Source organism: Aquila chrysaetos, unplaced genomic scaffold (assembly GCF_900496995.4).
Source record: "Aquila chrysaetos chrysaetos unplaced genomic scaffold, bAquChr1.4, whole genome shotgun sequence".
In the NCBI taxonomy this organism is placed as follows: Eukaryota; Metazoa; Chordata; class Aves; order Accipitriformes; family Accipitridae; genus Aquila; species Aquila chrysaetos.
In genome coordinates this window covers 103,673-131,482 of record NW_024470395.1, presented here as the reverse complement: position 1 = coordinate 131,482, position 27,810 = coordinate 103,673, and the positions used below count along the sequence as shown (strand labels likewise).

Below are 27,810 nucleotides of genomic sequence, written 5' to 3'. Positions count from 1 at the left end.
CATTTCCCTCCCCCCCCAAAATTTTTTGGTATCCACTGTCCTCCCCCGCACCCAGCACCCATGGGTGCCACGCGAGGCAGGTTTTTGGGGGGGTGGGGGGGTTATCTGGTCGCCTATGGGGGGGAATGGGGGTTACTTGGGTACACTATGGGAGAACCCCAAATACCTGGGTTCCTTATAACAAGGGGGGGGGGAGCGGACGCCTGGGTGCCCCCCAGGAGGGGGAGGGCCCCCCCGCCTCCCCTCCCCCAATCACACACGGAGCCAGAACTGAAAATCAGTAAAATTTTTATTTCCCCCAAAAAACAAAATTCCAGCCGGTTCCCCTCCCGAAAGTACATGAAAACACCGAAATAAAGGCGGAGGGGAGGGGCAAAGGACCCCCCCCCCCCCCCAAAACCGCCACCAGCAAGTGCCCCACCTCCCCCCCCCCAAGTTTACCCCCCCCCTTGTCCCCCCCCCATCCTCATTAACTAACACCACCCATAAATTACACCTTACCAAGAGCCACTGTCACCCTCAGGGCGGGTGACGTGTCCCCAACACCCCGAAACAGGGGGGAGTCCTCCCCTGCCTGCCCCTCCCCACCCCAACTTGGGGGTCACCCCCCCAACTTAAGGGGTCACCTCCAAATTAGAGATTCCCCCCCCCCCAACTTGGGGGTCAACCCCAACTTAGGGGTTACCCCCAAACTTAAGGGTCAGCCCCCCAATTTGGGGGTCAGCCCCCCAATTTAGAGATCACCCCCCCACAACTTAAGGGTCACCCTCCAACTTAAGGGTCACCCCCTAACTTGAGGGTCACCCCCAGCTTAAGTCAACCCCCAACTTAGGGGTCACCCCCCTAACTTGTGGCCGATACCCCAATTTAAGGGTTAACCCCAACTTATGGGTTACCCCCGAAACTTAGCCGTCACCCCCCAACTTTGGGGCTCACTCCCCACCTTGGGGGTCAGCCGCCCCCCCAATTTGAGGGGGGGGGTAACACCTAATTCGGGGGTCACCCCCACAGCCTGCATGGGTTTTTGGGGGTCCCTCTCCCCAGCTCAGTTGTCCTCGTCGCTGTCGTCGGGGCTGATGGCCGGGCTGGTGAGGCTGTAGGTGGGTGACGTGGGGCTGTAGCCGGGCGATGTGGGGCTGTAGGTGGATCCCTTGGGGCTGGTGGGGCTGTAGGTGGGCGATGTGGGGCTGTATTTGGGGCTGGTGGGGCTGTAAGTCGGGGAGGTGGGGCTGTATTTGGGGCTGGTGGGGGTGTAGACGGGAGAGGTGGGGCTGTAGGGTGGGGGAGGTGGGGCTGTACTTGGGGGTGGTGGGGCTGTAGGTGGGAGATGTGGGGCTGTATTTGGGGCTGGTGGGGCTGTACTTGGGGGAGGTGGGGCTGTACTTGGGGCTGGTGGGGGTGTACTCGGGGGAGCTGGGGCTGTAGCTGGGGCTGGTCGGGGTGTACTTGGGGGAAGTGGGGCTGTAGCTGGGGCTGCTGGGGCTGTAACTGGGGCTGCTGGGGGTGTAGGTGGGCGACTGGGGGGGTGTAGCGGGGGCTGGAGGGTGAGTAACTGGGAGAGGTGGGGCTGTAACTGGGGGAGGTAGGGCTGTAACTGGGGGAAGTGGGGCTGTAGTTGGGGGAGGTGGGGGTGTAGTTGGGGACTGGTGGGGCTGTAACTGGGAGAAGTGGGGCTGTAACTGGGAGAAGTTGGGGTATAGTTGGGGCTCGTGGGGCTGTAGTTGGGGCTGGTGGGGCTGTAACTGGGAGAAGTTGGGCTGTAACTGGGAGAGGTTGGGCTGTAGCTGGGGGAAGTCGGGCTGTAACTGGGAGATGTTGGGCTGTAACTGGGAGAAGTTGGGCTGTAACTGGGTGATGTGGGGCTGTAACTGGGCGAGGTGGGGCTGTAACTGGGGTGAGGTGGGGCTGTAACTGGGAGAGGTTGGGCTGTAGCTGGGGGAAGTCGGGCTGTAGCTGGGCGATGTTGGGCTGTAGCTGGGCGAGGTTGGGCTGTAGCTGGGCGATGTCGGGCTGTAGCTGGGTGACGTCGGGCTGTAGCTGGGTGATGTCGGGCTGTAGTTGGGTGATGTCGGGCTGTAGCTGGGGCGACGTCGGGCTGTAGCTGGGTGACGTCGGGCTGTAACTGGGGCTCTGTGGGGTGTAGCCCCCAGGTGAGCGCGGCTCGTAGGCAGGTGATGTTGGGCTGTAGCTGGGTGACATGGCGCCGCCTGCAGAGAGGACACAGCGGGGTGACGGGAGGCCCCCCAGACAGGTGGTGTGGGGTGTTACGGGGTGTTGTAGGGGTATTGTGTGGCACTGTGGGCTGCTGTGGGGCATTGGGGGGGGTGTTGTAAGGTATTCAGGGTGTTGGGGAGGTGTTGGAAGCGTTGGGGGTGTTATACAGGGTGTTGTGGGGTTCTGTGCAGGCATTGTAGGGTGTTGGGAGTGTTGTGGGGGTGTTTGGGGGGCATTGGGGGTTGTCCAGGGTTATAGCATCTTGTGGGGCATTGTAGGGTGTTGGGGGAGTGTTCTGGGGTGGGTTGTGGGGGTGTTGTCAGGTGGTGTTGGGTTTTGGGGGGGGGGGGGGGGGTGTGGGGATGTTCCAGCATGTTGTTGGGGCGTTGGGGTGTTGAGAGGGGATTGAAGGGCACTGTAGGGTGTTGTGGAGTCGGGGGGGTGCTGTGGGGCATGGCATGGGGTATTGTGTTGTTGGGGTGTTGTGGAGGGGTTGCGGGGGCATTGTAGGGGTGTTTGTGGGGTCTGGTAGAGCATCGTAGGGCATTTTGGGGCGGTTTTGGGGTGTTGTGGGGAGTCTTGTAGGGCATTGTAGGGTGTTGTGAGGGTCCTGTAGAGCGTTGTAGGGTGTTTTGGGGTGTTGTACTCACCTGGGGAGGGGATGTAGGGGCTGGAGGGCCCCGGGGAGCCGGGGGAGCCGGGGGTGGGCGACCATGCCGGGGAGTAGCCGGGGCTGAAGCCGCTGGCATCGGAGGCGGCGCTGGGGGAGAAGCCGGCACCCCCCGGGGTCATGCCGCTACCTGGGGGGGGGGGTGGTGTGTCAAAAATGGGGGGTCAGGACCCCCAAAACTGCCCTAGAGACCCCAAATCTACCACAAGGACACCCCCCGCTCTGTTTGCCTCCAGGACCCCAAATCCGCCTCAGGTGCCCCCCAGTCTGCCCCAGGGACCCCAGTCTGCCCCCCCAACCTGCTCCTGGGACCCCAAAACTGCCCCTAGGACCCCAAACCTGACCCCAAACTGCCGCAGGGACCACCAATTTTCCCTCCAGTCTACCCCAGGGACCCCGTTCTGTCCCAAAGCCCCCCCAGCAGTCTCCCAGTCCACCTCAGTCCCTCTTAACAGCCCCCCAACACTCTCTAACCTATCTCAGAGTCCCCCAAAACACCCCAGCCCCCCTCAACAGCCCCCCAGTCTACCCCAGGGACCCCAAATCTGCTCCAAGGACCCCTAGTTTGCCCCCCAGTCTACCCCAATGACCCCCCCAGTCTGCCCCATGCCACCCCAATCCCACCCCCAGCCATCCCATCGACCCCCACTGTACCCCAGAACTCCCCCCAACTCCTCTAACCCACCCCAACAGCCCCCCAAAACACCCCCGAGTCGCCCCAATCTGGCTCCCCAGTTTGTCCCAGTACTGCCCCCTCCCCGCCCCACTCACCTACGCTGGGGGACCAGGCCCCATAGGCGGGGGTGGCACCCTGGTTCCACGGTGTCATGGCGGGGGACATCCCCCCCATGGGGCTGGGGGCCGACCCGAAGAACATCCCTGTGGCTGTGGAGAGAGGAGGGGGGGCACGTTAGGGGGGACCGAGGCGTCTGGGGGGTGACCCAGGCATCTGGGGGGGACACCCAGGCGTCCAGGGCTGGGTGGTGGCCGTGAGCCCCATGACATCTTCATGCCACCACCTTTGCGCTGTGTCCCCCTGCTCCCTCGCGGGACGCAGGCGTCCGGGTCCCCGAGGGACCCCGGTACCCCCCACCCCATCTCCTCCCGCCACGGTGGGGGACCCAGGACTTACGCCCCCCGACGCCCAGCCCCGGGAGGGCGCTGGGGATCTCCATGCCGTGTTTGCACTTCTCGGCGTCGAGGAGGAGATCGAAGCAGCCGGTGCCGGCGGGTGCCAGTTGACCCAACATGATGTTCTCCGACACCCCCTTCATGGGGTCGCTCTCCCCGTGAGCCGCTGCCTCCATCAGAACGTCCACCTGCGTGACGGAGTGGGGGGGGACACCCCCAAATTCAGGTTGAGGGGTAGACCCTCCCAAACTCCTTCCTATTACCCCAAACCCCAACTTCCAGCCCCCCATCAAACCCCTTCAATACCCCCAAACTCCTCCAATACCCTCCAAAACCCCACTTCCATCCCGCAAACCCCTCCGACACCCCCTAAAACCCTCGTCCCAGCTCCCCAAACCCCATTTTCAGCCCCTCCAATACCCCAAAACCCCTCCAACACCCCCCAGTACTCATTCCCAGTCCCTCAAACCCCAACACCCCAAAATCCCCCTCCCAGCCCCATTTCCAGCTCCCCAAAGCCCTCCAACACCCCCCTAAACCCTCACTTCCAGCCCCCCCAAACTCTCAATAACTCCCAAACGCCCCTCCCAGCCCCCCAACTACCCCCAAAACCTCCCTCCCAGCCCCCCAAACCCTTCCAACACCCTCAAACCCCTCTCCCAGCCCCACTTCCAGCCCCTCCAAGCCCTTCTAATGCCCCCAAACCCCCTCTCCCAGCCCCCCCCCCCCCCCCCCCCAAAACCCGCCTTGTCCACCCACCGTCTCCTCGAAGGAGCACTTCATGAGGGGCCCGGTGTCCTGGCGGTTGACGCCGTGACGGGTGATGGCCATCAGGTGCCCACGGGAGGTCATGGTGTCACAGAGCAGGGCCAGGTGACGGTAGTTGACGTAGGAACCGTCGAAGGAGATGACGTGGTAGAGCTCCCGCTCCAGCGCCTTCCGCACCGCCTCGATCCCCAGCACCTGCGGGACAGGCGGATGACGATGGCTGTTGGGGACCCAGGTGTCCGGGCACCCCAGGACACAGGCCATCCGGGAAGCCCACCACCCAAAGACCCAGGTGTCCAGGCACCCCACCACTCAGGTGTCTGGGAACCTTGGGGACCCAGATGTCCATCAAATCCCACCACCCCAGGAACCCAGGGCACCCTAGGACCCAGGCATCTGGGAACCCCACCACCCAGGGAGCCAGGTGTCCAGGAACCCCACTACCTTGGGAACCCAGAAACCCTGGAGACACCAGCATCTTGGAACCCCACCACCCATGGACCCAGGGGTCCGGGCACCCAACCCAACTCACGGTGAAGATCTCGACGATGTCATTCGAGGTAGTGCGGACGGGGTCCACGTCCTTCTCGCTCAGCACCCGCATGAGGCTGACGCCGTCGGTCTCCAGGATCCACTCCTGAAGAGCCTTGAACTCCCCGTCCTCCGTGATGATGATTTTCTTTTTGTTGTCCGTCTGTGGTAGGTGCATGTACACCTGGGGGGGGAAAGGGAAGAGGGGGTTAGTGGCACCCATGGGTGCTCCTCGGGTGGCTGGGGGGACGCCCCGGGCAGCCATGGACCTACAAAAGCATCTACAAGCATCACCATGGGCATCCTGGGCCTCGTTAACATGCACGTGGAGAACGCCATGTGCTTCTCAGGATCCACCAGGAACCCAGGCACCCACATAAGCACCCACGGGTGCTACCCAGCTGCCTGGGAGGGACACCCTGAGCACCTGTAAGGACACTCCAGGCACCCAGACACCTTCACACATGTCCACGAGTATCGCCATGGGTATCCCAGACCTCCTAAAGGTCACCATGGAGAACTTCCAGGATCCACCAGGAGCCCTGGCACACACATAACCACCCATGGGTGCTGCCTGGGCACCTGGGGAGACACTCCAGGCAGCCATGGACCTTCTTAGGCACCTACAGATGTCATCGTGGGTGTCCCTGACCTCCTAAAGGTCTCCATGGAGACCTCCACGTGCTCCTCAGGACCCACCAGGAACCCTGGCACCCCCCTGAGCACCCACAGGTGCCCCCCTGTCCCCCCACCTTGCTGATCTGCTCGATGCCCTGGAGCGTCATGTCCGTCAGCATGTTGGACTCAATGCAGCGCAAGAAGACGTCGTCATCCATTTTGTCCACCACCTCCTCCTCCTGGGGATACCGAGAGGGACAGGGGGGTGACACCCAGCCCGGGTCATGTCCCCACCACCACCCATGGGTGCCACCGGCCCCATCCCCACCTCCTGCATCTTGTTCTCGTCGCTGTTCATGATGCGGATCCGCAGCACCAGCTTCTCCGCATTGTCATCGTTGAAGATGCAGTTGAGGTCGTCCCCAAAGCCTGGGGTGGGACACGGGATATCAGGGTGGCACCCCAGTCACCTCCCCACCCTGCCAGCCACCCACAGGCCCTCCATGCTCACCCAGGACCTCCCAAAGCTCCCCAGGACCCCCCAAAGGCCCTCATGCTCACCCAGGATCCCCTGAAGGTCAGCATGGAGCATGGTGGGTTATCCAGGACCCCCAAGTCTTCCTTAGTGCCCTCCATGCTCACCAAGGACCCCCCCAAAAGCTCCCCAGATGCCCTCAAGGGTCACCCAGGACCCCCCAAAGACCCTCCATGCTCACTCAGGTCCCCCAAAAGGTCCCCCAGATGACCTCAAGGGTCACCCAGGACCCCCCAAAGACCCTCCATGCTCACTCAGGTCCCCCAAAAGGTCCCCCAGATGCCCTCAAGGGTCACCCAGGACCCCCCAAAGACCTCCCCCAGCGTGCCCCCTGGACCCACCAGCATTGATCTTCTCGGCAATTTGCTCCATGGTGAGCTTGCGGTCAGTCATGTGCTTGCGGTCGAGCTCGATGCGGAGCAGCCAGGGCGAGATGCGGCTGACGTCAAAGTCGGGCATCTCGTAGTAGACGTTAACCCACTCCTGGTCCTCGGCCACCACCGTGCCCTGAGGGTTGGGGTCGTAGTAGATGGCGGTGTTGGCCGTCACCTTCCGCAGCGTGGTGTGCTCCAGGCGGCACAGGATGTCCTGGGGGGGGGTGACACGGTGTCAACGTGGGGACGGCATGGGGATATGGGAGATGGCATGGGGATCCAGGGATGGAGGACGTGCGGACGGAGAACATGGGGACAGCGTGGAGGACGTGGGAGATGACATAGAGACTCAGGGATGGAGGACACGGCAATAGCACGGAGGACATAAGGATGTGGTAGATGACATGGGGATCCAGGGATGGAGAACATGGGGGTGACATGGAGGACATGAGAGATGACACGGGGATCCAGGGATGGAGAACATCGGGGTGACATGGAGGACATGGGGTTGTGGGAGATGGCATGGGGACCACCACAGGGCCATGAGATCATGAAGTCATGGGGCCACCACAGCACTGTGGAGGGACAGAGTGGCGACATGAAGCCATGGGGCCACCATGGAGCTGCGTGGACACAGCAGGGACACAAAGCCATGGGGCCACCACAAGAAGATGAAGCCATGGGACCGCCCCAGGGCTGTGTGGACACCCTGGGGCTGTGGGGCCACCACGGGGCCACCCCAGGACAGGACCTCCACCCAACGCAGGACAAGGGAACCACAGGACCCAGGTTTCTGCTTCTCCCCCCATCCATGACGTCCCCTGTCCCCACTGTGTCCCCCATCCCCACAGTGTCCCAACCTTGGCCCGCTCGGCGTCGCGGGCGCTCTGGCCCAGCAGGAAGACGGTGAGTGAGGGTGTCTTGGGCTTCTTGGAGATGTTGATGAGCTCCTTCAGGCGGGGGACGCCCAGGGTGACGTTCTTGGCCGAGACCCCGGCGTAGTGGAAGGTGTTGAGGGTCATCTGGGTGGCTGGTTCTCCCAGCGACTGGGCTGCCAGTGCCCCCACCATCTCCCCAGGGTGGGCCTGAGAGGGGGAAAAGGGGTGTCAGGGGGGCCCAAAAAATGTCGCAAAGCTGGATCCAAAGCCCTCCTAGATGTGGCTCCAAAAATGTCCCAGATCTGGACCAAAGAATTTCCCCAAACTGGTCCTAAACCCCCAGATCTGACCCCACCATCTCCCCGCGGGGACATGGGGTCTTGGGGGGGATCCCAAAACCATCCTGGGTCTGGACCGAAACCCCTCCTAGATGTGGCTCCAATGATATCATTAATCTAGACCGAAAATCGCCCTGTATCTGCCCCCTAAAACCCTCAGATGTCCCCCCAAATGCCTGGATCTGCCCCCAGACCCCTAAATTTCACCCACAGCCCCCTAAACTTGCCCCCCTCCCCACTCACAATGGCCTGATCGAACTCAGACTCAATCTCCCCCAGCAAAGGCACCCCACGACCCCTCAGATCTGCCCCCTAAACCCCCTGATCCGACCTCCAGAGCACTCCAAAACCCCCAAAGCTGACCCTAAAGCTCCAGATCTGTTCCCTAAACCCCAAGATCTGCCCCCTAAACCCCCCGATCTGACCCCCAGAATCCCCCATCTGCTCCCTAAACCCCTAGATCTGACCCCAAACCATGAAATCTCCTCCCTAAACATCCTCATTTTCACCCCCAGAGCCCTGGATCTGCCCCCGGCCCCACTCACGATCGCCTGGTTGAACTTGGACTCGATCTCCCCCAGCAGCCAGTCGAAGGCCTCCCCACTGAGCCGGAACTCCTCCACCATGCGGCGGCTGCAGAGGGTGGAGCGGAGGTGGATGTTGAAGAGCAGCGTGGCGTTTTCCTGCGCCTGCCGGCTCAGCGGGTCGTCCCCGTTCACGATCACCAGCTTACGGCTCAGCTCCTTCACCCCTGATAAAAATGAGGGGGTTAAGGGGGAGCTGTGAGGGGGGCAGAAGGTTCCTGGGCGACCCCAAGTCCCACAGCATCTTCCTGGGGGTTCTCAAGTCCCCCCAGAACCTTCTTGGAAGTCCTGCATGTTCCCCCAACACCTTCCAGGGGCACATCAAGTCCCACAACACCTTCCTGGGGGACATCGGAGTCCTCCAAGTCCCCCAGCACTTTCCTGGGGGTTATTGGGCTCCTCCAAGTCCCCCGATACCTTTCTGAGGGTCCTCAAGTCCCCCAGAACCTTCTTGGGGTTCCTCAAGTCACCTGGAACCTTCCTGGGGATCACGGAAGTCCCATGAAGTCTCCCAGCACCTTCCTAGGGATCACTGGGGTCCTTAAAATCCCCTGGTATCTACCTGGGCGTTGTTGGGGTCCTCCACATCCCCCAGTACCTTCCTGGGGGTCCTTCAAGTCCCCCAGCACCTTCCTGGGGACCGTGGAGGGTCCCGAAAGTCCCCCAAGACCTTCTTAAAGGGGTCACAGGGGTCCCCAAATCCTCTGACACCCTCCTGGTGATACTGGGGCTCCCCCCAGCTCCCCCAACACATCCTTCTGGGCTCTGAATCCTGCTCAATTTGGGCCCCCCCCCCAACTTACCCTCCACCACCTTGACAGGGTGCAGGTCAGAGGGGAGGCGCGAGTTGATGTGGAAAATTTTTTGGGCGTTCCAGATCATCCGCAGCAGGTTACAGGGGAGCACAACCTGGGTGGGCAGGGAGAAACAGGGGGTCAGCATCCCAAAATGGGGAGTCAGCACCCAAAAATCAGGGCTGTGGTGGGTGAACATGCTCAAAAAAGGGGTATTTTGGGTGTTTACCCAAATTTGGGCCGCGGAGAGTGCCAAAACCCTAAAAAGGGGGGGCCCAGAAGCAGGGGCAGCACCCCAAAAAGGGCACCTACAAGACAAGGGGCATTCAGGGCTTCCTGCTACACCCCAAAAAGGGAGTCAGCACCCCAAAATGTGGAGCTGTAAATAAAAGACAATTCACAGCTTCTTACTACACCCCAAAAAGGGGGCCAGGAAGGGGGGCAGCACCCCAAAAAGGGCACTCGCAAAGAAAGGGGAGTTCACTGCTTCCTACTACATCACAAAAAGGGGGGCCAGAGTGGGGACAACACCCCAAACCAGGGGTGATGACTGGTTGCACATCCAGCATCCCCAAGAAGGGGTGGTGGCACCACCAGGGACGTCCCCATGGGGGTTCAGAATCACCCCAGGGTGCCAGATCAGGGTACGGGTGCTCTTGGTGGATTTGGGGGTGCCCCCTGGGGGGTTCACCTTGCTGTCCCCAGTGGGGAAGATGACCCGCAGGACCTCACGGTCCTCCCGCATCTTCTCGAACTCCCGCTCGAGCTCGTTCTGGATGTGGGCGTTGGAGAGGATGTCCTTGACCAGCTCCTCCTGCAGCGTCCGCCGCAGCGCCCGCTCGTTGGTGTAATCGAACTTGAACCTGGGGGTGGGGACACACACAGTAGATGGCGGGGGGGGACAGGGACACCGGGGATGAGGGGACACCGGCGCGAGGGGCTTGGATGTGGAGAAGACGCTTGTGCGGGGAGGAGCAGGCTGAGGACATGAGCATGGGTCCACCTTGGTGAGGAGCAGTTTGACGTCACCAAAACATGACCCACATCGAGGAGAAGCAGCCTGGGGACACCAACATGGGTCCAACTTTGGTGAGCAGTTTGGGGACACCAGTATGGGTCCAGCTTTGGTGAGGAGCAGCTTGGGGACACCAACAGGTGCCCAGCTCTGTGTAGAAGCAGCTTGGGGACTCCAAAACATGCTCCAACTTTGGGAGGAGCAGATTGGAGACACCAACATGGGCTCCCACTTGTGGAGGAACAGCTTGGTGACACAAACGTGGTCCCCAACTTTGGGGAGGAGCAGCTTGGAGATGTCAAAATGGCCTCTAACCTGGGGAGAATCATCTTGGGGACATCGATATGCTCCCACCTCTGGGTAGCAGCTTAGGGACACCAACATGGGCCCCATTTTGCGAAGGAACAGCTTGGGAGACCCCAAAATGTGCTGAATTTGGGGAGGAGCACCTTGGGGACATGAAAATGGGTCCAGCTTTGGGAAGGAGCAGCTTGGGGACCCCAGGATGTGCTCTGCTCTGGGGAGGAGCAGCTTGGGGACATCAAAACAAAGCCCACCCTGGGGAGAAGCAGCTTGGAGGCATAAACATGGGCCCCAGTTTGGGGAGGAACAGCTTGGAGACCCCAAAATAAGCCCCAGTTTGGAGAGGAGCAGTCTGGGGACACCAGTGTGGGTCCAGCTCCAGGGAGAAGCAGCGTGGGGACTCCAAAATGGACCCCAGTCTGGGGAGAAGCAGCTTGGGGACCCCAAGATGGGTCCAGCTCTTGGAAGGAACAGCTCAGGCACCCCCCAAGATGGGCTCAGCTCTAGAGCAGCAAGCTGCTGGCTCCCCCTCCAGGACTGCAACCCACTCTGGGACATTCCCCCCACCAAAAAAAAAAAAAAAAAAAAAAAAAAAAAAAAAAAAAATGCGTCCCGCCGCAGGCAGGTGGCCCCTCACTTCTTCTCGAAAGCCTTGTTGGAGGGCTTGAGGGTGGCCAGGTTCTGGAACTCGACGCTCTCGCCCGCCAGCCCGTCCTCCCCATAGCGCAGCTGCACCACCTGGTTGATGGAGTTACGGACCGTCGCGTCGTACTTCACCATCACCGACTCCATCGACTTGATCAGCCGCCGCTGGATGTACCCTACGAGGGGGATGAGGGAGGCATGTTGTCACCCCTGGGTGGGGGAATTGGGTGTCCTGGAGGACTTTGGGAGGTCCCCAGGAGGCATCTGAGGAGGGTTTGGGGGTCCCTGGGGAGCTCCAGAGAGGAAAGGTGGGGGCACAAGGATCCCTGGGGTAAGTCTGAGAGTCCTGGGGGGCACAGATGGGGCCACAGGGGCGTCTGGGGAGGGGCTGGGGGTCTTGGAAGGACTTCAGAGGGCGCCAGGAGGCATCCGGGAAGGGTTTGGAGGTCCCCGCGTGGCTCCAGGGAGGAAAGGCAGGGACACAGGGAACCCTGGGAAAGGTCTGAAAGTCCCTGGGGGACATCTGGGAGGCAGAGACAGAGGCACAGGGGAATCTGGGGAGGGTTTGGGGGTCCTGGAGGACTTTGGGAGGCATCTGGGAGTCCCTGAGGGCTCCAGGGAGGAAAGGTGGGGGTCACATGGATTCCTGGGGAGAAGTCTGAGAGTCCCTGGGGGGCATAGATGGGGCCCCAGGAGGATCTGGGGAGGGTTTAGGGGGCCCCAAGTGGCTCCAGAGAGGAAAGGTGGGGCCACAGGGATCCTTGGGGGGGGCACATGGAGGGCATAAATGGGGCCACAGGGGGATCTGGGGATCCTGGAGAGCTTTGGGGGCATCTGGAGAGGGCTTAGGGGTCCCTGGGGAGGAAAGGTGGGGACACAGGGACCACCGGAGAAGGTCAGAGAGGCCCTGGGGCCTATAGATGGGGCCACAGGGGACTGGTGGTGAGCATTCAGAGGGTCCTGGAGGGCTTCAGGGTCATCTGGGGCCCCATGGGTGGCTCCAAGGAGGAAAGGTGGGGACACCAGAATCCCTGGGGGACTGGGGGATATGGCCACAGGGGGCTATGGTGAGAGTTTGGGGGTCCTGGAGAGCTTTGGGGAGCATCTGGGGAGGGTTTGGGGGTCCCTGGGGCCTCCAGAGAGGAAAGGTGGGGGCACAGTGATCCCTGAGAAAGGTCTGAGAGTCTTTGATGGGCATCTGGGGGGCACAGAAGGGGTCCCAAGGGCTCTGGGGAAGGGTTGGTGGTCCTGAAGAACTTTGGGGGACCCCAGGAGGCATCAGGGAAGGGTTTGGGGTCTGAGGGTCACAAGGGACCCCCATGACAAGGTAGGGGCACACACAGGGAGCTCCAGGGAGGGTTTGCAGCACTCAGGGAGGACACTACGAGTCCCTGCGGCACTTGGTGGCCCCCATGAAGATGGGTCCACCACAAGGGGGTACCTGCAGAAGACAGGGGACCCTGGGGGTGGGATTTTGTGGGGCAGGGGGCTGACCGGTCTCAGCCGTCTTGACGGCGGTGTCGATGAGACCCTCACGGCCACCCATGGCGTGGAAGAAGAACTCGGTGGGGGTGAGGCCGGCCAGGTAGGAGTTCTCCACGAAGCCCCGGCTCTCAGGGCCGTAATCATCCTTGATGAAGTGGGGCAGCGTGCGGTGCTTGAAGCCGAAGGGGATCCGCTTACCCTCCACGTTCTGCTGCCCCACCACTGCAATCACCTGCCGGGGGGGCAGTTGGGGGGGGACATTGTAGTTGGAGGCAGTAGGGGTACAGCAGGGGCACCCCCAGACCTCAGAAAGACCACCGATCCCCACAGGGAACGTCCCGAGGGCCTGTAGATATCCCCAAGGTACATCGGTGGTGTTCATATTGGGAGGCCAGCCTCACCATGGACCACCATGATGATCCATGCGGACCACCATGATGATCCATGGGGACCACCACCATGATGATCCATGGGGACCACCACCATGATGATCCATGGGGACCACCACCATGATGATCCATGGGGACCACCACCATGATGATCCATGGGGACCACCACCATGATGATCCATGGGGACCACCACCATCCTCCCTAGGCATCCCTGATGCCCACAGGGAACACCCCAAGGGCCTGTAGGGATCCCCAATGTACCTGGAAGATGTTCACCATGGTGACCAACGTCACCATGATGATCCACAGGTTCCCCGTGGACCCCATAGGGACACCTCAAGACCCCACAGTAATCAACTTGGTCTACCCAGACCCCATAGGAATCCCTGATCCCTGCAGGGAACGTCCCAAGGGCTTGTAGGGATTCCCAGCATAGCTGGGAGATGTTCATCTTGGAGGCCAACATCACCATGGACCACCATGCTGACTTGCAGGGTCTCCCAGAACCCCTCAAGACCCCACAGTGATCAACTTGGTCCCCCCAGACTCCATAGGAATCCCTGATCCCCATAGGGAATGCCCCAAGGGCCTGTAGGGATCCAAAATGTAGCTGGGAGGTGTTCATCCTGAAGGCCAACACCACCATGGACCACCATGAGGACCCACAGGGGACCCCCAGATCCCATAGGAACCCTCCAGACCCCACAGTGATCAACCATGGTCCCACCAGACCCCGTAAGAATTCTAGATCCCTGGAGGGAACATCCCAAGAGCCTGTAGGGATCCCTAATGTACCTGGGAGATGTTTATCTTGGAACCCTTGGTACCCATGGACCCCTGTGAGGACCCCCCCTAAACCCCCCAGAGACCCTCCCAGCACACTCCAAGCTCCATAGGGGCTCCCCAAGACCCCCCAGAGTCCCCAAATACCCGGAAGATGTTCATCTTGGAGCTCTTGGTGCCCAACACCACCACAGACACCCCAGGAGGACCCTGAGGAGGTCCACTAAACCCCACAGGGACCGTCCCAAACCCCAGAGAGATCCTTCTGGCAGCCACCAGGCCCCATAGCGGCCCTCCAAGACCCTACAGAGCCCCCAGATACCTGGCAGATGTTCTTTTTGGAGCTCAAGATGTCCACCACCACCACAAACCCTCAAGAGGACCCCATAGAGGTCTACAGAAACCAACAGGAAACCTCCCAAACCTCACAGAGCTCCTCCTGGCACCCCTTGGAGCTCATAGGGCCCCCCCCCAAGACCTCATAGGGTCCCCCAATACCTGGGAGATGTTGATCTTGGAGCCCTTGGCGCCTGACACCACCATGGACTTGAAGTTGTTGTACTCAGAGAGGGACTTCTGGGCAGAGGAACCCGTCTTGTCACGGGCATCGTTGAGGATGCGGTTCACCTGGTTCTCAAAGGTCTGCCGCAACGTGTTCCCCGGGGTGGGCTCCAACTCATTGTTGTGGGCCTTCTCAATGACCTGCCATCCCACCAGGGACCCCCACCAGAGTGTCACTGGGGCACCCCAAAACCCTGAGAACACCCCAGGATGTCTCAAGGGGGGCTGGAAGTGATGAAAACCACCCATGGAGGGTCCCAAAGTCTCCTAGGGGGACCGGGAGTGTGCTAAGTGGGTGGGGAGTACCCTAAAACCCTCCTGGCATTGTTGGGGATGCTCCAAAGCCACAAGGAGCACCCCAAAATGTCCTAGGGAAACTGTGGATGCTCCAAAAACCCAGAGAGCATCCCAGAATCTCCCAGGATCCCTGATGATGATCCAAAACCTCAGGAAGGACCCCCAAATCTCCTAGGGAAACTGGGGACACTCCAAAACCCCAGAGTGCACCCCAAGATGTCCCAAGATCTCTGGTGATGACCCAAAACCCCAGGGAACACCCCAAAATCTTGTAGGAGAGAACCAGGGATGCTCCAAAACCCCAGGGAGTACCCCAAAGTGTTCCAATATCACTGGGGGTGCTCTAAAACTGCAGGGAGCACCCCAAAATGTCCCAGGATTGTTGAGGATGCTCCAAAAACCTAGGGAGAACCTTATATCACACTCCCTCGATCCCACAGCATCACTGAGGCACCCCAGAACCCTGTAGAAACACAAGGGCATCCAAAACTTTGGGAAGCACCCCAAAATCCCCTTGGAAATATCCCCCAACTCGCTGGGACTCAGTGGCATCACCAAGGGAGACCCCAAGCACTGTGAAGCACCCCAAATTCACCCTGTCAGCCCCCAGATCCCACAGCCCCCCGCCAAAGGAACCCCAAATCCCAACCAGGAGATCCCACAGCATCATTCAGGCCCTCCCCAAAACCCACAACCCACCTCTATGACATCCTGCTTGGCCTTCTTGATGGTGTTCTGGATGTCCTGGTAGGTCTTTGCGTCAGCGATGGAGTCCCCAATGCCGATCGTGTGGCCTGGAAGTGGGAAACAGGGTGGGGGTCAGGTGGGTGTCCCCCAGTCTATATCCTGTCCCCCACCCAGGGTGCCCCTCACCCCAAAAGCAACCCTCTGCAATGTTCTCCTGACCCCAGGGGAGATACCTGGGTCCATATACCAGAAAAGGGGGTCCAAGAGCCCCCCACAGACAACAAGGTCCTCATAGTGCCAAAAAAGGGGGTCCAAGACCCCCCCCAGTACACCTGCATCCCTGCTGTCCCCAAAAGAGGGGTTCCCAGGGCCCCCCCAAGACACCTGGGTCCCTGTTGTCCTGAAGAATGGAGTCCAAGAGCCCCCAAGGACACCCAGGTCCCCTCTGCCCCACAAAAATGGGGTCTGAGAAGGTCCCTAGAAGACTAGACCCCCATTTTGTGCCGTCAAGTGGGGTCCATGCACCCCCCCCTTCCCCAGATGCCTGGGTCCACACTGACCCTCAATGAGAAGCCAGTTGTTGATGACGGTTTGGATATTGCTGTAGAAGAGGCGGGTAGTGTCGTGTCCCATTTCCAGGTAGGAAATATGGACCAAGGAACCCGCTGAGGTGCCCAACGACTTCTTGCAGAGGATGCCCATGATCAGTTCCCCGTTCTCCACGACCACCTACAAAGAAGGGGTGTCAGCCCCCCTCCAGTCTCCGGAGACACCCCTCATGGTTCACCCAACCACCCTTGAGAGCCCTTGTGTCCTCCAGCTAGCCCAAGGCACCCATCAACTGCCCCAGCGTGCCCCCAGACACCCCGAGGGTCCTCCGTACCCACTGCACCCAGCCCAAGGCTCCCCCCGGTGTGGGACCCCTCCTAGGCACCCCCAAGTCCCACCAAGCCCCCCCCCAGAGCACCCCCAAGCCCCCTCAAGAGCACCCTCATATCCCACCAAGCCACCCTACAGCACCTTCAAAGTCTCACCAAGCCCCCCAGAGCACCCTCAAGTCCCAGCAAGCCCCCTCAGACCACCCTCAAGTCCCACCAAAGCCCCCCCAAACCACCTTTACATCTTACCAAGCCCCCTCAGATCACTCTCAAGTCCCACCAAGCCATCTCAGAGCACCCGTCATCCACCCAGGGGCTGCCCAACCACCCATAAAGTCCTCCATACCCTCTTCTCCCACCCACTTCACCCCTTACGACCACCCCAGGGACCCCCCCAGACATCCCCCGGCCCCCCACCTTTGTGTCCCCAGGGGAGATATGCTTGTAGGGCCCGCTGTCCTCGTCATCGGGGTGGGTGCTGTGGGTGCGGATGCAGTTGATGTGTCCAGGGATGATGAGGGAGAAGATCTGTTTGCCCGTCCAGAGGGGACGGGGTTTCAAGATGGCAGGTTGGGGCACCTTCCCGTCCCATGTCGAGAGGAACATCAGCAGGTTCATCACCTCCCCCTGCGAGTCGGGGACACCCCGTCAGCACCCCAAAAACAGCCACAGCACAGAGATACCCCCCAAAATCTCCTCCATGATCTCCTGCAAGCCAGGGATACCCCAAATCCTCCCACCACAACTCAAAAATGCCCCCAAATACCCCCAAAAACTTCCTGCTGATCAAGCAGCCCCCATAAGGACACCCCAAATCCTTCCATCACAGCCCGAAGATGCTCCAAAAGCTCCCCCAAACCCTCCTGTAGCTCAAGGACACCCCAAAAGCACCCCTACAGTCTGGGGATGCTCCTGTAGCCCATGGACACCCCTTTTGTGGGTGACAGGCACCTTAGGAACACCCCAAAACCATCCTGCAGTCCAAGAAAACTCCCCCAAACCCCACAAAAGCCTGATATGGACCCCAAATCTTGGACTGTGCCCGCCAGCCCCCCCAACTCACGCGCTCAAGGAAGACATCACGCTTGGTGAACTTGCGGACGGCAGTGAGGGTGTCCTGGACAATGCCCATGACGGGACGGTTGGATTGGGGGGTGACGATCATTCGGGGGACCATGGCCAACTCCTGGATCTCGGCTCGCGTCTCCAGGGACTGCGGGAGGTGGAGGTTCATCTCGTCCCCATCGAAATCCGCGTTGTAGGGGGTGGTGACACTGTGGGGACAGCGGTTATGGGGCACCCACACAGGTTTGGGGGCACCAGGGGTCTGCAGCAGGGCAGGTTTGCGGGTCACAAAGAATTTAGGGGGAATTGAGCAGGTTTGGGGTCACCAGGCACCTGCCGTGGGGCAGCTTTGGGGACATGGAGGAAGGTTTAGGGGCACCAGAGGTCTGCAGTGGGGCAGGTCTAAGGGGACCCACACAGGTTTGGGGGCAGCAAGGATCTGCAGCAGGGCAGGTCTGGGGTGACGGGGGCAGTCTGGGGGTGCAGGAGGTACCTGAGATTGAGGCGGAAGGTGGACCAGGGCAGGATGCGGACACGGTGGCCCATCATGGACATCTTGTGTAGGGTGGGCTGGCGGTTGAAGATGACGATGTCCCCGTCACACATGTGTCTCTCCACCTGCCGATGCAGCTGGGGGTCAGTCTGGGCCTGGCCCTGCACCCCCAAAACTGGGGCAGGGACCCCAAAAGCAGGGCACACTCCAAAATCAGGGGTTCACCCCCAAAAAACATCATCTCCACAGACCCTAAAACTCAGGTTTTGTCCCCAAATACCCACAGCTCTTTGTGAACCCCAAGGGGCTGACCCCAAAAAGCTGAAGCTCTTTGGGGACCTATCCCGGTTTCAGCTGGGGTAGAGTTAATTGTCTTTCTAGTAGCTGGTATAGTGCTATGTTTTTGAGTTAGGTATGACAAAAATGTTGATAACACTGATGTTTTCAGTTGCTGCTAAGTAATGTTTAGTCTAAACTGAAGGATTTTTCAGCTCCTCATGCCCAGCCAGCAAGAAGGCTGGAGGGACACAAGAAGTTGGGAGGGGACACAGCCAGGGCAGCTGACCCAAAGTGCCCAAAGCGGTATTCCATACCATGTGATGTCATGCCCAGTATATAAACTGGGGGGAATGGGGGTTGGGGATCGCCACTCAGCAACTAATGGGGCATCCTTTAGTAGATGGTGAGCAATTGCATTATCCATTATTTGTATACTCCAACCCTTTTATTATTATTGTTGCCATTTTATTAGCGCTATCGTTATTAGACATTTTTTTCTGTTCTATTAAACCATTCTTATCCCAATCCACGATTTTTACTTCTTTTCCAGATTTTCTCCCCCATCCCACTGGGTGGGGGGGAAGTGAGTGAGCAATGCTTAGTTGCTGGCTGGGGTTAAACCACAACAGGACTCCAAAACCAAGGGCTAAACCCCCAAAATGTCAGGGCTTTTCAGGGACCCCAAAAGCAGGTACTGTACTCTGACACCCCAGAATCTTCAGGGATCCTAAAACCCACTGTTTGTCCCCAAATACCCACAGCTCTTCATGAACCCCAAAATCAAGCACTGACCCCCAAATATTTGAAGCTTTTCAGGGACCCCAAAACCAGGGGCTGACCCCGAAAAACCAAGACTCTTCAGGAAGCCTAAACCCCATTTTTATTCTCCAAACACCCCCAGTTCTTTCTGAACCCCCAAACCAGGCAGTGACTCCTAAAATCTAGAGCTCTTTGTGAACCCCAAAAGCAGCAACTGGCCCCCAAATACTCAGAACTCTTCATGAACCCCAAAATCAGGCACTGACATCCCCCCCAACTCCTCAGAGACCAAAAAAACAAGGACTGAGCCCCAAAACACCAGCGCTCTTCAGGGACCCCAGCCACATAGACCCTGGAAGAGCTGTTTTGGGATGCATCCCCCCCATTTTGGGGGTGAAGCCCACCTTGTAGCCAATCTGGAGGTGGAGGTCGCTGGGTTTGGGGTGGAAGCGCAGGTCGATGCGGTCCCCGTTGTCCCGGATGATGTACTTGGCCCCAGGGTATTGGCTGTTTCCCCGGCGCACCAGCTCCTGCAGCCTGGAGCGGCGGGGGGGGGGGGGGGCATTTGGGGTTCAGGAGGGGTTCATGTCACCCTAGGTCACCCCACTGTCCCCAAACCCACACCCCACACTCTCCCTGCAGGTGTCGGGTGCCCCCCATGTCCTTCCCACGCTCTTCTGGGGGCTCAAAATGTGCCCCCCATCAGTGCCACTAGTACCCCCCCCGGCACCTGTACCCCCCCAACATCTCCCACACCCTCTCTGCATCCCCGCAATGTCCCCAACACCCCTCCTTGTCCCTGTGTCCCCCCACGTGTCCCCATATGCTCCCCCCAAAGTCCCCTACTCCTCCTCCATGTGTTCCCAAAGTCCCCCACTCCCCCTCCATGTCCCCATGTGCCCCTCAACACCCCCCCCACCCTCTCCACATCCCCTTTTAATGCCCCCCCCCGTCGCCCACTCCCCCTCCATGACCCTGGGTCCCCCCATGTGTCCCCATGGGACCCCCAAGCCCCCCTCCATGTCCCCACATACCATCTTCACGCCTCCCACACCCCCTCCACCTCCCCATATATCCCCCTTAACATCCCCCCTACGCCCTTCCAAAACACCCGATGTGTCGTCCCCCCCCGACCTGTCGATGTTGAAGGGGGTGACAATTTCGGCGAAGGTCATGTTGGCGGCGATGGAGCGGGGGACGCCCACTTGATCGATGGCCAGGTTGGGGTCGGGGGTGATGACGGTGCGGGCAGAAAAATCCACCCGCTTCCCCATCAGGTTCCCTCGCACCCGACCCTCCTTCCCCTTCAACCGCTGCTTCAGGGACTTCAGGGGACGCCCCGACTTCTGCATCGCCTGGGGGGGGGCAATAAAAAAAAAAAAGGGGGGGGTCAGGAGAGGGACATCAAACACTTGGGGGAACCCCAACTTCTGCATGGCCTGGGGGAGCAAAAACAGGGTTTGGGGGGGACTTGACTCCCCAAAACCTCCCTAAGATTCAGCATCAGCCAGAGGAAGGGGGGACAGAGGTGGGGTTTAGAGGGGCACCAGCTCCTGCCACAGCCGGGGAGGGGGTCAGGGGGCTCCCAGCATGCTTTGCTCCTGCCTGTACTTCCAGCACACCCTGCCCACGCTCCCCCCACGCCCTGCCTGCACTCTGTCCTTTCCCCTGCTCCCAGCACACCCTGCCTGCCCCCCCAGCACACCCCGCCCTCTGCCTGTGCTGCCTACGTGCCCTGCCTGCACTCTCACCATGCCCTGCCCCTGCCTGCACCCCCTGCCCATGCCATCATCGCATCTTGTCTGGGTCCCCAGCACCCCCCCACCCTCACTCCCATCCCATTCTGCCCCTGCCCGCGCATCCCCCCCCGCCTCACCCGCGGCAAGCCGGGCAGCTCGTTGTCCACCATGGTGGCCACATGGAACTGGAGCAGTTTGACATCCTCGGCGATGACGTGGGCGGCCGCCCCGTTCTGCTCGTTACGGCGTAGCTGGTTGTTGATCTTAACGATGTCGGCCAGTTTGTGGGTCAGGTCATCCTGGGGGGGGAACCCCAAAAATTAACACGGCGGGGGGGTCAGGGGGAGCCCTGCAGTGCAGGCAGCAGCCCCAAAATGCATTAGGGAAGCTCCAAAATGAAGCATGGATGCCCATTACCTGGAAACACCAAGAGATACCCCAAAAAGCACTAGGTGATCCCCCAAAACTGAATCAGGGACCCCCCCAACAACTGCAGGCACCCCAAAAAGGCAAGGGAGACCCCCCCAAAATACAGCAGGGACCCCAAAAACAAAGTATATTCCAAAAAGCACCAGAGAACACCTCAAAAGGCATTAAGGGATCCCCCAAAATGAACTGGGAACCCTGGTGTGGGGTGACCCCCCCCCCAAACATACTGGGGACCCCCCTAAAGTCCATCAGGGATCCCAGAGTCCAGGGACCACCCCAAATCACATCGTGGACACCCCTCAAACCATATTAGGGTCCCTGGAGTCTCCCCAAAGACCCTCCCAGGGACCCCAAAACCCCCCAGACACCCCAATACCCCTCTCCAAGACCTTCATGACAGTGGGGTGCTCAGGGGCAGGGGGATTCACTGGCAGCCCCCCGCCTCAATGACCCCCAACATCACCCCAAAACTTCCCCAGAGACCCCAATATCTCCCCAAGACCCCCCCAAGGTGTCTGGGACCCCCCAAAAAGTGGACCCCAGCATCCAGGCCCCACCCTGTTGCAGGCAGAACCCTGGGTGCACCCCAGTATGATCATGTAGGAGGGATGGCACAGGCGGCCCCCCCCAACCCAGGGACCCCAATATCTCCCCGGGGACCTCAATACCACCCCAGGAACACCCAAAAAGCAGACCCCAGTATCCAGGCCCCACCTGATTACGAGCAGAACCCTGCATGACGACAGCAGGGCGCACGGAGAGGGGGGGGTACGGGCAGAACGGTGCAGACCATCCACTCGGGGCGGGCAAATTTGGGATCCATGCCCAGAACGAAGCATTCCTCATCCGAGATGCGCTTGAAGATCTCGTGCACCCGCTCAGGACTGAGCAGGATTTTCTTTTCCTGCGAATCCTCGTTGACGTGCTTCCACTCGGCATAGAGCTCCAAACCTGAGCGACGGATGCGGGGCTGGTATCGCCCGCACCCTCCGTGGCCCTGGACAGGAGAGACAGGGGATTAGTGGGGTCACGGGGGCATTAATGGAGAGATGGGAGCATTAACAAGGGCATTAACGAGGAGTTGGACCCACCCACGGCTGGTACCACCCACACCCTCCGTGGCCCCAGATTGGGGGGGTTAATGGGGAGATGGAGGCATTAACGGGGTCACAGAGGCATTAATGGGGGTGTTAGTGGGGAGATCGGGGCATTAAGGAAGGAGATGTGGGCATTAATGCGGTCACAGAAGCATTAATGGGGGTGTTAGTGAGGAGATAGGAGCATTAAAAGGGAAGATAGAGACATTAACAGGCACATGGAGATCTTAATGGAGAGAGATGAGCATTAAGAAGGAAGATGGCGGCATTAATTGGGGTGTTAATGAAAAACTAAAAGCATTAATAGGATCACACGAGCATTAACATAGATGTTAATGGGAAGAAGGACCGTTAAGGGCACCACAGGGGCATTAACAAGGGCGTTAATAGGGAGATAGGAGCATTAAGGGGGGAGATGGGGCATTAACAGAGTCACAGGGGTGTTAGTGGGGAGACAGGGGCATTAAGGGGGAGATGAGGGTATTAGCAGGGCCACAGGAGCATTAACAACATTGTTAATTGCAAGGTAAGAGTATTAAGGGGGGAAATGGGGCATTAACAAGATCACGGCGGTGTTAATGAAGGTGTTAATGGGTAGATAGTGGTGTAAAGGGGGGACACGAGAGCATTAATGAACATGGTAATAGGGAAATAGGAACATTAATGGTGTCAAAGAGCATTAATGAGCGTGTTAACAGGGAAATATAAGCATTAAGGGGGGAAAATGGAGCATTAACAAGGGTGTTAATGAGAAGATAGGAACATTAAAGGGGGAGGTGGATGCATTAATGAGGGCATTAACAGGGACCCAGGAGCATTAATGGGGCTGTTAATGAGAACACAGGAGCATTAATGGGGGGCTGGTACTGCCTGCACCCCCCATGGCCCTGCTCGGGCATTAACAGGGACTCAGGCACATTAACGGGGCATTAATGAGGACATGGGGGCATTAATAGGGAACCTAGACTTATTAACAGGTATTAACAGGAGATATGGGGACATTACAGGGACACGGAAGCATTAATGGGAGACACAAGAGTGCCACCACCCCCACAACCCAACTTGGGGGGGCCACAAGCCACTAACAGGGACAGATCCCACCCCAACATCCCCCCCCAGCCACCTCTGAGGGGACATTCGGGTCCAGCCCCCCAAGGGGACACTCATAACCCGAGAGGGGATTTTGGGGTGCAAGGGGGGTCCCCACCTTCTCCTTGGTGAGGTCCTCATCACCCTCAGGCTGCTCCACCCCAAATTTGTGGTCCATCTCCTCGCCCCCCTCGCAGATGTTCTTCCCCTTGCACAGGTCGTAGACGTGCGTCAGCCGCTTCTTGGGTTGCCCCTTCGATTTCCCCAAAATATCCTTGATTTTGGGGTTGTTCTGCTCAAAAAAGATGACAATTTGGGGGTCACAAGGGGCTAGGCACCATCCCAACATGGTCGCCCACCATCTCCACGGACCACCCAGCAGATGACAACCCTGTGTCCCCCCCAACTCTGTCACCTCCTCTTGGTGTGTCCCCCAAGTCCATCACCTTCTCTTGGTGTCCCGCAAAGTCCATCACCTCCTCTTGGTTTGTCCCCTCCTCTTGGTGCCCCCCCCCCATCCCAGCAAGCCCCAAACTGGTCCCAGTGCCCAACTGGGAGATACAACTGGTAAACACAACCCAACATGGTGAGACGGGGACGATGTCACCACAGTTTCAGGGTGCCACCACAGGGCTTTTTCTGGGGGGCAAGCACGTGAGGGATGAACCCTACCACCATCCCCAATTTGGGGGCACCATGGTGACCCCCCTCACAGTGGTTTTTTGGGGGGGGAGGGGGGGGGTGGCGGGGGAGTGTCTCACCGAGTCCACCAGCAGTTTGGAACAGAAGAAGCAGACGCAACGCAGGATCTTCATGGTCTTGCCCAAAAAGCCCACGTGGAAAACAGGCTTGGCCAGCTCGATGTGACCAAAGTGGCCTGGGCACTCTGTCATGTTACCTGGAGCGGGGGCACACCCCGTTATTTTGGGGGGTCCTGGGATTTGGGGACACCTCCCCCAGGGTTTTGTGAGAGCAGGTGGGTTTTAGCAGTGGGTCCCACCAGAAGCGTGGCCAGGAGTTGGAGTTGAGGTGAGGCTGGAGTGGGTGTGGGGGGAAATGAGGTGCTGAAAGGAGTTCATCCCCAAAAAGGAGATCCCCCAAAAAAGAAGCCCCCCCAAAGACAAGGGAGCCCCCAGAAAAGACAAGAACCCCCAAAAAGAGAAGGACCCCTGCAAGTTGTCCCAGAGTCGGTCTAAATTGACGGAAGGTGGTCCTGCAACTTGGGGCAGGTGGTGAAAGTGGGGGACTGTTGGGGATCACCCCCTTTTCCAGCCATAACATATAACCCAGAAGATCCCCCCCCCCCCAAAATGGGGCTCCCCCGAAAAAGGAGGATCCCCCGCCAAAACATCCCAGAGCAGACATGTATGGAAATAGAGTGCTCCTGTGCAGGACTAAGAAAATTGGGGGGGGCAATGGGGTGCTCCAGGGTATCACCCCCTTTTTCCTCCCATAACACTGAAAAGCCCCCCCCAAATGTTCCTCTACACACAAGCACGCCCAAATCCCACCCCCTTCCCCAGGAACACACCCCAGTTTCCCCATGAGGTTTTGGGGGGGGCCCCTGCTCACCGGCACAGGTCTGGCAGCGCCCCGTCCTCTCAATGACACCCTGACGGGGGTCCATGAGCCCCCCGAGTTTGGGGCGTCCCCCCTCCGTCGTTTCGGGGTACTTGATGCCCCCCTCAGTCACCGACATCCGTTTCTGGTGGGGGAAGAGAAGGGGTGTGAGGGGAAACTGAGGCACACAGGGAGCCCCCAGTCCCTCCGATTTGTCTCCTAAGCACCCCAAGGGACACCCTCAGCACCCTAAGACTTCCAAATACATGGGGGCACGCCAAGTCATCCCCCTGGGGTGACCACAACCCACCTTCCAAGCACCCCGATACTCTCCCACACCCCCCCCAAAGGATCCCCTGACACCCCCAGTCACCCCTGGGGACTCCAAGGCAGCTCCAGGGGACCCCAATACCCCTTCAGGGCACCCCATGGCACCTTCATGTCCCTTCAGAGACTCCCTGGACACTCTCAGGGATCCTAGCACCCTTTGAAACCCCAACACCCCTCCAGAGGCCTCCTGGGGACCTCCAGGGACTCCAACACCCCTTCAGGGTACCTCAGAAACTCGAATAAATCTCCAGGGTGTACCAACACCCCTTCATGGGCCCCCACTGCCCCAGCAGAGCACCCAGTGACCCCTACGCTCTTCTGGAGGCCCCCCCCAGCACCCCAATGCTCCTCCAGGACCCCAGTACCCTTCCAGAGGCCTCCTGGGCACCCCTAGGGACCCCAGTGTCCCTCAAGGACACCCTCAGCCACTCCTAGGGACCCCAATTCCCTTTCAAGGTACCCCTGGTCATCCCAATACCCCTCCAATGCACTTTAATGCTCTTCCAGAAGCTCCCTGGACAGCCCCAGGACCCCAATGTTCCTCCAGGGCACCCCTGGGCATCCCCAGAGACACCAAGGCCCCTCCAGAGACCTCCCAGGTACCCCCAAGAACCCCCACAGTCCTGCAGTGGCCCCTAGGTCCCTCCAGAGACCTAGTGGACACCGCCAGTGCCATTCCAGGGCACTCTCAGGGTCTCCAAGACCCCTCCAAAGCCCCCAATGCCCCTCCAAGACACCCTAGGAAACTCAACTCCCCTCCAAAGGCACCCTGACCATCCCCAGGGACCCCAAGGCCCCTCCAGGGCACCCCGGACATGGCCAGGAACCCCAGTTTTCCTCCTGGGCATCTCCAAGGACCCCAAGGGCCCTCCAGGGCACCCCAGGCATGCCCAGGGACCCCAATTTTCCTCCAGGGCATCCCTAGACATCCCCAGGAACACCAAGGCCCCTCCAGAGGCCTCCCGGGTACCCCCAAGAACCCCAACAGTTCTCCAGAAGCCCCCGAGTCCCTCCAGAGACCTAGTGGACACCGCCAGTGCAATTCCAAGGCACCCCCAGGGACTCAAGACCTCTCCAAAGCCCCCAATACTCCTCCAAGACACCCTAGGAGACTCAACTCCCCTCCAAAGTACCCTGGCCATCCCCAAGGACCCCAAGGCCCCTCCAGGGCACGCCTGGGCATGCGCAGGGTCCCCCATGTTCCTCCAGGGGCCTCCTGGGTACCCCCAGGAACCCCAACAGTCCTCCAGAGACCTAGTGGACGCCCCCAGTGCCATTCCAGGGCACCCTCAGGGATTCCAAAACCCCTCCAGAGCCCCCAATACCCCTCCAAAACACATTGGGAAACTCAACTCCCCTCCAAAGGCACCCTGACCATTCCCCGGGACCCCAAGACACCCCAACGTTCCCTCCTCCCTCTCCCTCACAGCGCCGCCCCCAGCCTCCGGGGGGCGCTACACTCCGTCGGACACCGCCCGCCCCCGGGGCCTCTCTATCCCCCCCCTCTCGGTGCCCCGGCGCCATTTCCCCGCTGCCGTTCTTCGACCCCCCGTTCCCCCCCCTTCCCTTCCCGTCCCTCTGCCACCGTTCCCCCCTTTCCCCCCACCCCCCCCTCCCTTTCCCCCGGTACCATCTCATCGGGGCTGAGGATGCCGAACTGGACTCGTTTGATGGTGCGTAACGGGCAAGCGCTGTCGCCCGAAGGCGGCCCACCGTGCATGGCGCCGGTCGAACCGCGGCCTCACGCCGCCTTCGCTACTTAAAACAAAACAAAAAAACCAAAACACCCCCCCCCCCCCCCCCTCAGGGGCCCTCACGGAAAACCCCCACGGGGGGGGGAAAAAAAGCCGGCCACCCCCCCCGCCCCGCTGCCTCTCTCCTTTTCACTCCTTTCGCTCCGCGCTCCCCGGCGCGACTGAGCGTTCCGGCGCCCCCCGCGCCTCTTTATATAGACTCGCCCCCTGCACGGGGCGGACCGCGGACAGCGGCAGGGGCGGGAGGGGGGGCGTGGTCGGAGCGTACCAAGCGGCGGAGGAGTAAAGGGGGGGTGGTGGGGACGCGCTGAGAGGGGAGGGGGGGATGGTGGGATAGAGGGGGTGCGGAGGGGAGGGAGAAGCAGACCCCGTTAGCGTTCCGTGGGGACGCGGAGGAGGGAGGGGGCGGTTGCTCTGTGGAACACCGAAGGGACGAACCGCCGGCGGACTCCCCCCCCCTACCGCGGTGAGATCGGTTCATGAATAATTTATGAGCGGTGCGGCGGAAAGCCCCGCCCCCAACGCCCGAGCCCTCCGAGTCCCGCCTCCGAGCGCCGAGCGCTGCCGGAAGCGGCCGGAAATTGCCGAAGCCACCGGAGATTTCCGAAGCGTCGCCGGAAGCAACCGGAGATTACCGAAGTGGCCGGAGATTTCCGAAGCGCTCCTCCAGACCGCGGCCTGCGCCGCCGCGGTCTTACCCGCTCGCCCCGCCCGCGCCGCCTCCTCCCCGGCCCGGC

General features: G+C 60.1%; 1 protein-coding gene across 1 annotated transcript; it reads right to left on the bottom strand.

Annotated features, from left to right (window-relative positions):
* Positions 1-271: 271 nt before the first annotated feature.
* Positions 272-27,240, bottom strand: POLR2A (RNA polymerase II subunit A). Its single transcript, XM_030006780.2, is given in 35 exon segments — positions 272-1,276; positions 1,278-1,523; positions 1,525-1,641; positions 1,643-1,894; positions 1,896-2,084; positions 2,086-2,207; positions 2,865-3,014; positions 3,656-3,769; positions 4,017-4,203; positions 4,775-4,978; positions 5,316-5,498; positions 6,067-6,171; positions 6,261-6,361; positions 6,809-7,055; positions 7,702-7,926; positions 8,603-8,808; positions 9,445-9,550; positions 10,127-10,298; positions 11,391-11,574; positions 12,893-13,115; positions 14,555-14,758; positions 15,614-15,708; positions 16,162-16,330; positions 16,897-17,106; positions 17,543-17,753; positions 18,038-18,162; positions 19,480-19,612; positions 20,210-20,430; positions 20,952-21,113; positions 21,958-22,011; positions 22,013-22,240; positions 23,548-23,721; positions 24,191-24,327; positions 25,002-25,134; positions 26,950-27,240. Coding segments are annotated over 35 exon segments (5,910 nt in total). The 5' UTR covers positions 27,040-27,240; the 3' UTR covers positions 272-1,045.
* Positions 27,241-27,810: the final 570 nt, after the last annotated feature.